Source organism: Porites lutea, chromosome 5 (genome assembly GCF_958299795.1).
Source record: "Porites lutea chromosome 5, jaPorLute2.1, whole genome shotgun sequence".
In the NCBI taxonomy this organism is placed as follows: Eukaryota; Metazoa; Cnidaria; class Anthozoa; order Scleractinia; family Poritidae; genus Porites; species Porites lutea.
Window position 1 is genome coordinate 16,953,535 of NC_133205.1, and position 13,488 is coordinate 16,967,022.

The following is a 13,488-nucleotide window of genomic DNA, read 5'->3' on the forward strand; positions in this document are numbered from 1 at the left end:
ATGACATACTATCTGAGAGCACTGTGAGCACTATCACTTTTAAATATTAAAGGTATGCGCAGTGAACCCTTAAGACTCCCTCTGTTAGGTTCTGTTAGGTATCGCACCATGTAAGGCAATCCAAGACAATCTTGGATTCTGGATTCCACGCCGTGGATTCCGGATTCCAGACACTTGATTCCAGTGTATTTTTAAGTGGAACTTGGATTCTGGATTCCAATCCTTAGTAGGGTTCCGCATTCTTTGAGCTGTATTCCGGCAACCTCGTCCTCAGGGCTTTTCCCTTTAAAAATTGGTCGGGAAAAGGTCCCTTTTCCTGCCCCACCCATTTTTTAAGGGAAAAGCCCTGGGGACGAGGTTCCAAATCCCAGGATTCCGGATTCCACAAGCAAAAATTTCACGGATTCCGGAATCCGGAATCCGGAATCCCATACATAGGAAAATAGGCAGATTCTCATACTTCCTGGCAAAGTGATATTTTCGCTTGAAATTTCCATGGGTTTTAACGCCACATCCAGACGAATACGGACAATTTTCAAACTGCATATCGTTTTCACCGAATTCTTATGGAAGAAACTTTAACTTACTCTGGAGAGTGGTTTAAAAAAGATGCGGTTTCGATGAGCAGATTAACTGGTATCATGCGGATGGAGGACCAATTCGCGCCAAAAAAAAAGTGGTTTCCTGATTCGTCGTGGACTGCGGGGCCTCGTCAGTCAGACAGACAAGCGGTACAGAAGGCAGGCAGGTGGGCAGGAGACAGACACTCAGACAGGCTGATTTTTCTTTATTTGATGTCTTACAAAACAAGAACGTGAAACTTTATTTAAATTTTTTTGTCTCCTTTCTTTTATCGTAGCAATCACAAACATGCTTTACTGTTCCTCCTATCAGGGTCCATCCTTAGCTCTCCAAACCCAAGGTCTATTTGACACTATAAGCTTGAGACTTTTTCTTCAGTTCGCAGGGGAACCTGTCTATGAATGCTTATGTATTATTGTTATCGGCAAAATGTATTTACGCCGAGTAGAATTTCTGTTGAATTTGCTCTACTGGGTATTATCTAGTTGACTGATTAGCTGCCGCAAATAGGCGAGGGGTGAACCAAAATTGACAGTGTATTTTATTAATTTTAGCTTTGTAATATGGTTTTATTATTATCATTATCATTATCATTATCGCTATCGTTATCGTTATCATTTTCGTTATCGTTATCGTTATCATTATCGTTATCATTATCATTATCATTATCGTTATCATTATCGCTATCATTATCGTTATCATTATCGTTATCGTTTATCGTTATCGTTATCGTTATCATTTTTATTATCATTATCATTATCATTATCTTTATCACTATCATGGCTATTATCCGATCCTAGCATTTTCGTAATAACGAAGCATTAATGTCATCCTGACTTGAATGGGCACCTTGACTAAAAAGGCCACCAAATCCAGAAGAATGCTGGGAAAATTGCTGTCACGTAGCGAGTGGCGGTAGTCGCCGTTGCCACTGAAAGTAAAAAGAAATAGCAATATTGATTGTCATGGTTACAAAAACTGCGGGAAAAGTAATTCCCACGATAATGCTCTCGTTGCAAATTCATCGTAACCTGCGTGCGCATTGCAGCCGAACTCGACACCCGAGAGGTAACTACAGAATACGCAAGGATGCTCTGCGACGAAGGCTAATTTATCGCGATGTTTACAAAATAAATTAAAAAGTGGTCCCTAAGTTCAGTTTATTCTAGTCATCGACACTGACGGGCGGGGGACTTCAGGACTGTTGAGCAGACCTGCCGGGTTAGTTTTACGGATTGCGGCGTTTTGGTTTTATAACGCACGGTTTTCATATGTTTTAATAAGTTTCTTCACGTCTCACAGAGCATCACTTTTGTGTACTAGCACCTTACAAGGGCTCTGTCGGCTATATTTTACAGTGCATTAGATTGTTCGGTCTAGTTTTGGCTCTCATTTTTCGAGAAATTCCGCACTAGCGCAATCATGGCCAATTTGGCAGTTTTCCTGCTGTTGAATGGAGACTCTTCTGCCGTCAATTCCAATGATTAACAAGTGAACTGAAGTGAACGCCTTTTGTACTGATTCAGTCTGCTTTTTCAATTTTTTTTTAATCTGTTTATTATAATTTTGTTGAATAAACAGGCTTGAAATCGTACACGCTGCTGTGTTTGTAAGGTGGTCTCATCACGCTACACGGTACTCCTATCTTACCTTAACACAATCTGATCTTGCATGTCATTATAATTTTTCACCTGCACAACCCATGCAACAAAACAGTTTTTCACGGAAAAAACTGTCGCAGAGGAAAACTCCCCGCCAATTAATGATGAACTCGCTGGTTTGAATGAGGCTTGAGCCAGATAAACAACGCTGTTTTATTTTTACTCACCACCGATTAACACCGTTGAGTTTGATCTCACTTTCACAAGGAAAATATGTTGGCCCGGATCACCAAGAGCACTGCAAGAGTAGACACCAGAATCTGCCACGGTAACGTTTTGGATCACGAGCACTGATTGACAGTAGCGACACTGTCCTTTCAGGATAAACCGGCCACTGGCTGAAAACAAAAATATCGAAAAATACAGTCGTGCATATTAACTCATACAAATCAATAGCAGAAGCCCATTAAGACTTAGGAGGCTACGCACGAAAGCGACGTAATTGTCTGATTAGTAAGCTGGAATATTTGATCTCGGAGATCCCAAATACGTTTATAAATTATTGCTTATTATTGCTGTTATACCATTAGACTCTTCCGTATTTTTACCATCTCATCTTCATCGTACATTAAAGTCGTGCGGAGGCTGTAGAAATGCTAAGCGAATAACAAAGAAAACATTCATATATCGTTCGCCCACTTTTGAATCTTTTTCCGTAAGTTCTCTCTCTTTTTGTTATGTAGAACAAACTGGTCACAACTTTACCAGCAGAGATATTTGAAATATTTCCTTCCAGTTTATGTTACTATCCCAGTGACTTAAAAAAACTAGAACAAAATTAAGTGGAAACTACTTGACTTTTTTTCCTCGTTTTGAGGTCTACGTTTGCTGCTTGCGCCTGCTATGCAGGATGAAAGGCAGAAAGTTCAACATCCTTTCAGTTTTATTTAACTGAAATCAGCTACTCAGCTTTATAAATCCAAAGGACTTTGCTAAGGCCCCCCTCCACATTAATGCGTTTTCGTTTGAAACCGCTTACATTTCCATGCGTTTAGGCCTTCCGTCCACACTAAAACGCGGAGCTTTTTCATCGAAAACGCATCGATTTGAAAACGCTCTTGAAAGTGGATCAAAACGAAAATGCATACACCTCATTTCAGTGTGAACAGTCGAAAACGCATCAAACTGAAAGCGATGACCGAAAATATCTCAGGCACGTGTGTTTGCTGTATGATTCGCATAGAGTTCAACTTACCTCACGACGTGCTATTCTATCGTTTTTGAGCGTTTTAATGCCGACTGTCGAAACTGCATAAAAACGGTAGTGTGGTCGCAAATCGATCGATACGTTTTCGATGACAACAACAAAAAGGCATACTTTTGAAAACGCAGTAGTAACGCAGGGCCTAAGTTTATGGTTGCGTAAATCTTTAAATCTTGATGAGTTAACTGAGTCTGTACAGCGGAAAGCCCTCAAATAATATTTGGCCGGGTAGACTATGCGGAAGCCATGGTCTTGGCCGGCCTGGAGTCTCTTAGTGACAGGAGAGTAGGAGCTTGTAAGCGGTTTATGGCTACTGCACGCCAAATGTCCCCCCTTAAGAACATCATCCCCTCTCCTGCCGCTTTTGAGTCTCATTACAGTATGAGGGTCCAACTTCCAAGACGTCAACATGGTCATACCAGAAGAATTAATGACTTTGTAACTTGTAAATTTCAGTGAATGTATGTAAATGGTTAATTGTATGTGACAATGACCTTCCCCAACAATTCAGTTATTGCTGCAAGTGGGTGAAATAAATAGAATATTTATCTATCTATCTAAATTGTCTTACGTTTGATGACCGCGCTTGATCCAGCCTGGTTTTTTTTCCATGTAACGTTCAGTGGGAAGCCTTGAGCACTACACACCAAAACCGCGCTGTCGCCAACATCAGTGACAACCTTTGACTCCTTGAATGGGAATCTAATGCGCACTGTCGAGCAGAAAAAAACATCGATAAGAAGATGTATTATGAACAAGCACTGGGAAAACTGGACCTTAGTAAAATGGCTATACTGTTTGTAAAGTTACGGATTTTTTACAAGATTGTAGATCTTCCCCTCTTTCTAGGCTACTAACAACACAACAGTAACACACTCTCCATCCAACTAAACTCATACCGTTTTCCTGCGTGCCTGATGCAATTACCCCTGTTTTTCTGAAAAGGATGATATCAGGAGAGAAGACAGATCACGAGAGTGACCGTACTATTTTCTTCAGTTAAAATAAACACTTCTAGTCGTTTCTTTAGCGAACTTAACCTGATATCTTAATGGAAAATCCTCGCTTCCTTCCTTCCTTCCTATCACTGCATAGAAATAAGGCTCAATACAAAAGCAAAATCGTAAAGCTAAGAAAACACCTTAATACTACTTGTGGCGTAATTCTGAAAGTATACAGAGAAACATGCAGTTGGAAATTGAGGGGAGAATTGGGTGCATGTTTACTCTCTCTCACCATGTAGATAAGCCGTTGAAGTCGGTGTTATATTGTATGGTTGCAATGAATGAAGTAACACTGTTATCAGGCAGCCGTAATTGCCTCCATCCCTCGATTCGATATCAGCTAAGATATATGGCTGCATTATGTCATTGGTCTGTCTCACTGGTAGGCCGTTTTTCAGGAAGGTGACCTTTTCTATGGGTGTGGTCGTCTCGTTATTTTTGTGGGTAAGATTGCAATAGAGTCTCGCCATGTCTCCATATGATACAGTCATATTCGGTATCACACGAGCAACTGGTAGGTCCTCTCCTGAGAAAAAACAAGTATTAGTGTCTCTGACAAAAATAAAATTAAACTTAAAATTGGAGGGCTTTTATCTTCGGTGATCCATGTTTGATTTTTAGTTCTGGGCCCAGTTGTTTGAAGGCCTAGTTGTTCCAGACCCTGAGATGACACCCTGACTTACATGTACATTGGTTGCCTGTTGAATACCGTGTATTTATAAAATCGTAGTGTTAGTATATAAGGCTTTATAAAGACTTTCACCAAGTTATATATCCAATTCGCTCAGTGTTTGTAGCAGCTCCTACTCTTTGCGTTCTTGCTCGAATAAGTTACTTCAGTTCCCGAGATCTAAGCTAAAGTGTTTTGGTGATCGAAGATTTTCTATCGCAGGACCTAAACTATGGAATAGCTTACCCGAATCTTTAAGAAAAGCCGATTCCTTGAATTCTTTCAAAAAACACTTAAAGACATTTATTTCACCAAGCTTTTTCTTAATTTATAATTAGATTTTTATTCTGTAGTTGTTAGATTTTTTAGCGTTTTTATACATTTTTGTAAAGCGCCTAGAACAGTTAATGATATAGACGCTACACAAAGAAAGTTTATTATTATTACATTATTATTATTATTATTATCATTATCATTATCATTATCATTATCATTATCATTATCATTATCATTATCATTATTACTATTATTGTTATAATGGTGGCAAAAAGAATTTTTCTCGGCCCTTCGGGCCTCCGTTTGGTCTAAACTGACGGGGGGAGGGGGGGGAGGGGGGGGGGGAGGAAGTCCGGGCCCCTCCCTGGATCCGCCATTGCAGTCGTATTGCGGACAGCTCAACCACTTATTAACTGTCAGTTTAAAGCCTTATTTATCCAGACCATTTCTGTTTATGAACATCGCTGTTAACTTACTTGGTGTGACTCTTATTGCGAATCCAATTCTGTGCAGGCCAACTCCTCGAGGGAAACCAACGCAGGAGTATCTTCCGAACTGTAAATCATCTTGTACTGTTACATTTTTAAAGTTTAACGTAACAGTTACTTTATCACCTGGTCAAATAACAATGAAAAATCGAAATAAATGAACGACAATTAAGAAACTGCAGCAAGCCAGTTGCTGTTGTCCTTAACACTAGACCCCTGTAAGGTTTGGTCTGCGATCTCGATCAGTCAGTGTGGGATTTAAGTAGGGTACCGCATGCACTATGGTCATGTAAGGTTTCTGTAGTGTAGATAGATGCTGGGTTTCTTCGGTGGAGAGAGAGCGAAAGCTTGCAGAGTCAACTCACTTTTTTAGCACACCGTAAGTTGACGGCAATTATTTGTGTCCCAGATAGCGGGAGACCATGGCGAGAATTTATTTTAGTCAGAAGTCCACAACTGTAATTCATTTTTGCGGGAAATTTGGCTGCTGTCTGCATGGTGTTTATAACATTTAACCGGTACGACGAGAACTGTCAAGTTGACTGTAATACTGAGGTCAGGACAAAGCAACATTGACGCCAATCAGAAATCAGTTTTCTCTTCAATTGGAAAATTCGAAACTTAGCTATAGTATAGTGTTTAAACTTTTTTTTTCCGCTGTGAACATAGATGGATGCATCTGGTCATGGAGGATGCCCGGAGACAAACTAAGGGTTTTCTTTACGTGTTCTTATCAAGCGCAATAACCTTGAGGCAAGTTGATGATTTACAGCCAATAAGGATCTCATAGTTTCTTAGCTAAGAGATTTCCTGAGGCTAATCTTAAAGTGTTGACTCTATCTCATGACGAAACGAAGAATTTTATCAGAGAGATATTGCGCACGGTCCTTTTACGTGCATCATAGCATGGACTGAGACATACTCCCGACCAATCTTACTCACTTTGGCTTTTGTTCGTGGAGAGCAAACAAGTCTTCCCTGGTTAGCGATAAAAGTGATGATAAAAAAGCCAGTCAAGAATGAGGAAAATAATGATGACTTTGAATCAATTAACGACGACGACGATGATGATGATGATGATGATGATGAAACTTCAACTTTTTTCGCTGGCACCCACTTTGACGATGGTCTCATCGCTTCCCTCCAGCAATACAGGTTACAAATAATCGTAATATTTACGAAGCTAAGATCATAACTCATAGGTCTTACCCGATGTCTTGTTCGTCTGATAGACTCTGTCACTGTCAGGAATATCTAACCAAAACGGACCTTGCTTCCTCTGAAACTTGACTCTCTCAGGCGGGTTTCCATTATCACCTTCGAAAACGCACGTTGAGGAGAGTTCTGATCCTGCTATTGAGAATGTGTTGTTTGGATAAGGTTCGAGAAGTCTGACAGCTAGAAAAAAGGGACAGGAAAAGTCTTGTTATGCCCCGTTTATATGGAGAACAGTTGTCCTGCTAGAAGGGTCACCCACCTGCCCGGGCTACCCTGGGCAAGCCAACTTTTCACACGTTTCACTACAAAACGAGGTGACCTACTAACATGAGAAACAAAAAGGTGGCTTGGCTAGGAGGGTGACCCGGCTAAGTGGGTCACTCTATTATGTCACACCTTGAGGGTCATACTCTGGCTCGCCAACTCGGTTAAGGCGAGACAATAAGAGCATGCGCGAGCATTGGCTCCGGGCAAAGGGGGCCGAACTTTTTTCTGATAGAGATATTTTCGTATTACATGAAATGAAAACGCGCGAACAAAACAGAAACGACAAACAAACGGAAATAGAGCGATTTGATTGGTTTATCGAACGGATACAAACGCGCGCGCGTGGCTTTTGATTTTTTAAGCCAACGCTCGTGTGTAAAACTTCATGCCCGAAATCAACCGATACTTCGCCTTGACGTAATACTGTAACACGATTGGCCAGCAATGCCAACAATGCCTTCGCCACATTAGGGTTTTCTTTGGCGGGAAAACGAAGAGTCCATGTTTTGATCGTTTCACCCATTGGCCGATAAAACAACTATTGAACACTTACCGAAATCATTTTTCAAAGTCATTCGAAAATCGCTTTATAGACGCTCCCTAAAGTTGTCTCGGATTGTAAGGTGACTCTTCTTCCCTGGACAGATGGACTTTCTCCTCATAAACGGGACCTTAGTAAACAGTGTGAACCCTTACCCCTTACGGTTGGGGTATCGCAAGGATCCATCATGGGCCCGGTGTTGTTTACATTGTATGTAAACGACCTCTTTCGAGTTCCAAAACATTGCGAACCACTCGGCTATCGCTCTTCCTTGGGTTCCCCTGCAGCGAACTTGTCGACGTTATCTCTGCAGTAAACGAAGATCTTAAAGAAATATCGATTTGGTACTGTAGAAATTCGCTGCCCATTAAGCCTGACAAACCAAAGCTTCTTTATGTGGGCGTCCCACAACTCATGAGGACATTACCTACCCCCTTACCAAGTGCGACAATGCTGGGAACTCAAATCAAGCCTGTAACAGTTGCAAAGGACCTGGGAGTGTATATAGATGGTCATCTTAACTTTAACGAACATATCACTAAAACTGCCTCTGACTGTTTGTTTAAACTAACGAGAGTTAATAGGACAAAGCATCTCTTAGATAAAAAAACATTGATCTATCTTATATATAAATGCTTTCGTTTTCAGCAAATTATTTTATTGTTCGACGGTATGGAGAAGCACGAGCAAAAAGAACGTTAGGAAACTTCAGCTAGTTCAGAGCTATGCTTGCAGAATCGTAGCTGCGGTTTAAGAAAGTACGATCATGTTTCAGAAACCCTGAAGTCCCTTAAATGGCTTAGCGTAAGGGATAAACCGCTTTTTAACGACCTAGTGATGGTGTACAAATGCTTAAAGAACCTAACACCTGATTACCTTCACGGACGCTTTCAATATCGTGCAAAAACTAACCAAAGAGTCGCTAGACAGAATAATGACCTTACGTTGCCTCGGTATAGGCTGGCCACTGGCCGAAAGACTTTCACCTACCGTGGAGCAAAACTGTACAATACCATAGCTAAAGGTATAAAAGACACGGGAAATCTAATCGTTTTTAAAAAGAGAATTTTTCAATATCTTTTTAATTCATAGATAGTTTTTTATTATCGAAATGTAAATAGTCTTTAAAATTAATGTTCTATTACTATCATTATTATTTATAGAAATTCGTTATTTTATCATCGAAATGTAAATAGTTTTCTACTTTATTTTATTTTATTGTAATTCGTGTATGTATGGCGGAAGAGCCCCCAAGGGGGAGCTATGCAATGAAGTATGTATGTATGTACTTCCAGTCGATTTTGAACTGCGGTATACTGGTTACCTTGATATACCTAGTATTACGTTGCCAATGGATTACCTTGTGTTTCTTCCAGATTAGCTTTCCACAATGCAGAGTTAAAATCTACTCATTTACCGCACATGCTGTTCGATTACGGATGCGCCACCCGGATCATAAAGAATAATCCATGCAGCTACTCAAGCTCTTATCTAGATTAAGCGGATCATGAGCGAGTCAAAGCATATTTTGGAAATTATTAGAATCAAAATTGTATGCAAATAAATAAAATTACGATGTAAATCATTGTAGACGGTCTATATATCTTCGAAACGATTGATGTGGCTTGGTCACTATGTGGTTTAGTCAACTTTGCGCATTTACAATGAACTGTACAAAACGAAACATAGTATTACGTAATCATGTCCACAGATTGAACAAATAAAGATAATGCTTATGGTAAAACCTCTCTTGAAATCACACTGCAATGCAAATCCAAATAAAATAAATGCAATTAGTGTTAAGTGATAATTTGTGTTCTTCTTGATACGCTCCTGTTCTTGTTTAATTGTATAAAGGTAGTTATCGTTTGCTATTAGTTATTTATTTACTCTCTGAATTCATTTTATGCGCGTCTGACCCAGATCTTTTTACATTGAGCTCGTACGGACGGTACTTCAAACTTCCCTATCGGTGTTAATTTCCCCCTCTCAGGAGTGGACAGATGAGTAGTACCCCCAGCCCCTCCCCGTCAGGCTGTTGTGACTAAGGGCCAGGGCCAACAGCTCGTCTTTGTGATGCAGCTCATATAACGATGGACCAATTTCAAATACCTGACTAGCTTTAGGGCACAGAATATCATCGATAGCCGGGTACTTCAATTCACTTCGTCAGGGACACCGTGATCATCTTTCCCGGGTGCTCCGTATTGTTTTACTAATTAGAAAGCTGACTCCTCAAGTAAACCATCCACCATGTTTAAACTTTTAAGTTGACTGTAACTTAAGAAATAAGGGGAGTTATTTAAAAAATTAATTATTTTTTTCTGGTATACTTTGTATTATATCTTGGCCTTGCTTAATGTAAAACAAGTTATAAAATGTACTTTGACAAAATGATAAAATTGTTTTTCACTTCCTATAGTTTATTTGCGAATAAACTGGGAAACAGGTGCCGACTTGAAAGCTTTTTGGCTGCATACGTAGACATGTACTGAGTATATATCGCTATAACCCATATTAATGTTTGGTTTCTTTATTTTCTGTATTTTTTTTAGAGGAAATAAAGATGACATGCTGTCGTTATATCACTTTGCCGTTGCAGTTGGTGTTTTTTGTTGCTGTAGTCTGTTTTTCTCTTTAACTAACATTTTAAGGTAAGAATTCTTAACCTCTTCAACACGTTTTAGCGCGTGCTAAGCCGCAGACGTTCGCCACAATATTGTCTTAACACTTGCTAACGGCGGGGTCAAACAGTCAAAACGTTCTTTTTCAACCTGTCTATATATAGCATTACAAACTGAAACACTTCACTTGAACAAGTTCAATAAAGTTTAGATGGCGGATCAGTGCAACAGCTTCGACGTTTCGATGATGTGACAATTTGGTGGAAACATTCCAACGGGTTTAAACTGACTTTTCATCATGCTACAACATAGCAAAACAATGTTAACTCGGCTGTCAACACATTTTTTGAGAATCCTGTCACTCGTGTCACTATTTGGCCCGAGACAAGGCTTTTAATATCATTATGCACCTGTCATCGGCCATTCCCCGGAGAAGATTCGGTTCAATACATATACATTTCCATGGGGTTATAGATGGATTTACTCGATCCCCATTTCATCACACCACCAAACTCATGCTTAGTTAAGCAAGGCTTTTACATAGGATTCTAGTAAGCTTTTACTTGTGCTTTCAGTATGTTTTGCTAAATCTGTAGTTGACAAAAATCAGTAAACAGCTTTTATGAAAACAATTCTATACATAACTAAACAGCTTTTAAAATATATTTAAGCTTTGCCGGCGTGAATAAAAATGGGGCATTAAACAGTTGTGCCTTCAAAAAAAGAAGCGTGGAACTACAAGACGTTTCTTTAGTTTTGTTTCGTTATACGCAAGGGCGAGTGTGGACGACACAGAGGATTTCGTAAAACATGAATTTAGATGACAGTTATTTTATTGAGATGCCGAAAGTAACGAATATGAAGTAATTTGGCACGTTTTTGTTCTTGCATGTTAATTTTATTGCGAAGAGAGCTGATTCTTTGAGTTCAGGTCTAATCCCATGGAAATCACCAAGCTGACGTTGTCTGCCAATTCAATCCTATAATGAATTGTCATTTCAACGCAAAGAGTCCAACTGAAGCGTGCATACGGTATTTCCGTCAACGAAGGAGTTTTAGCGTCCACTCTAACAAGTTCTAGCTTTAACCAGTATATTTTTAGAGGTCGTATGACCTTAATGTAGGAGGTTTCGGCTGTTGAGCTTGGATTTGCCAGGGCCAGCAGCTTTAACCGCAGCATTTCAATTGTTTCGTCGCCGACGAATGGGAAGTCTACAATTGTAGCTCCCTGAATTTTCCTGACTGATCATCATAATGATATCAAAAGCTAGATATATTTTATAACTGGTTTAAATTATATATTTTGCTCCTACTAATTATCATGCTAATTTGAAGTGATGCATGGCACAAAACATGGCTCATTACTTTTCAGTTGACGATTAGGCGTGTTATACACCTGCTAAAGATATGGGGGCTCCAAACAATAATATCAAGTAATGTAGCGGCTCCAGACGGTACCTGCAGACATGACGCTAAATTTCCTTTGAAGATTATCTTCTAAAAACTGGCTATATTTAAAACAAAAAATGAGCGGACCTACGATAGAAGGATACCATGATACGAATACAATAAATAACTTATCTAGTCACGCAAGGGGATATTAGTTAGTGTATTTTATCGCCTGTAACACTAGATATCAAGTCAGAGTCTGAGTCATAGGTTTTAACATGTTCTATAAACTACAAAACGCACTCTGATCTTAAATGACAGGAAGGTTTTTATGTGATATTTATGGTACTGGCTTCGAGCCATATATGATAATTTCTTAGAACTTCTTTTTGAGGGCAAAATCTGTTTGAATCAAGGGGATTTGAAATCGCTCTCAGAGGTGTATTTTATGACCGTTAAAGCATTATACTTTCCAGGAGACTGAAATAAAGCGTTTTTTAAATAAGACCTTTATATGACGACGCCGTTGGCGTTTGTAGCGTCCTGCGGACTTGCCGCTCACCGCTCGCGTGGTGCACGTGATCGTAATACGGGACCTCACACCGTATTGTAATATTTGAAGGAAAAACAAGAGGATGCATGTAGCGAGTAATGAATCATGGTAATTTAGATGCGATTAGGTCCACTAAGTTTCACAGAGACTGAAACTTCGGCCATTTTTTTTATTTATGCTAAGGTGCCGTGATCTCGTAGGATTTTTTTTTTAAAGAGGCTATAATCGTGATAATCCGTTTCAAGCGATAAAATCAGTTTAGAGCTACTTAGGTTGTTATATCCGTACTCGTTATGACCAATGCGTCCTGTCACGACATGGAAATAGCTGTGCTGGTGATCCACGCACGTCTAGTGAATTTTTATGCTTTTTTTCTTAACCTTGCAAAGGTAGCTGGGAACCACTAGCTTCGCAGATATCTTTAAGATTCAAATGACTTACGAGCAGCAAGGTAACTGTAATAAAAAACTACGTCACGGGAATTGTTGAAACATAGCAAATTTTGAATATACAACAAATAATCATAAGAAAAATAAAAGAAAGCATCCAGACCAAATAAAAACTACAAACTCTGCACAATTCCCAGATTAACTAGTATGAGAAAAACATACTTCGAATGCAGCTACTCAGATAAAATCTTGCTAAGATTCTTAAAAATTCGGGTAAATTAATAAACATGGTAGAAAAAATATTTCATAACGATTGGAAAATTACAACCCACCTTTACAACTAAGAGAAGACAACAAAATTGTTGTGCAGAGAAGGAAGAAAATTGCCATTTCAGCCCGGCTTTTTGCGTTTTCTCGAAGTCTTATGCAAAATGAAGAATACAAAACCCTATATCTGACTGGGCCTCTTTATGCACCTATTCAAATACATTATTTGACAGGCCTTCAAAAGCGCATTGCTTAGTGGCTAATTTTATCTCTCACTAAACAATAGAATTTAAACAAAGCTGATCGTGCTCATATCTGTTTCCACGTGAACGTGGTTTTCCGAGACAGTGAAGTT

The 13,488-nt window shown here is 39.4% G+C and overlaps 1 protein-coding gene across 1 annotated transcript; it reads right to left on the bottom strand.

Annotated features, from left to right (window-relative positions):
* Positions 1 to 772: 772 nt before the first annotated feature.
* On the bottom strand, positions 773 to 13,284 carry LOC140936948 (leucine-rich repeats and immunoglobulin-like domains protein 1). The gene is made up of 7 exons (XM_073386456.1): positions 13,199 to 13,284; positions 7,095 to 7,283; positions 5,874 to 6,011; positions 4,684 to 4,977; positions 4,019 to 4,159; positions 2,411 to 2,581; positions 773 to 1,513 (listed from the first exon to the last, which is right to left on the bottom strand). Exons 1-7 carry the CDS (start codon positions 13,254 to 13,256, stop codon positions 1,437 to 1,439), a joined length of 1,068 nt encoding a protein of 355 aa, XP_073242557.1. The 5' UTR covers positions 13,257 to 13,284; the 3' UTR covers positions 773 to 1,436.
* Between the last annotated feature and the right edge of the window lie 204 nt (positions 13,285 to 13,488).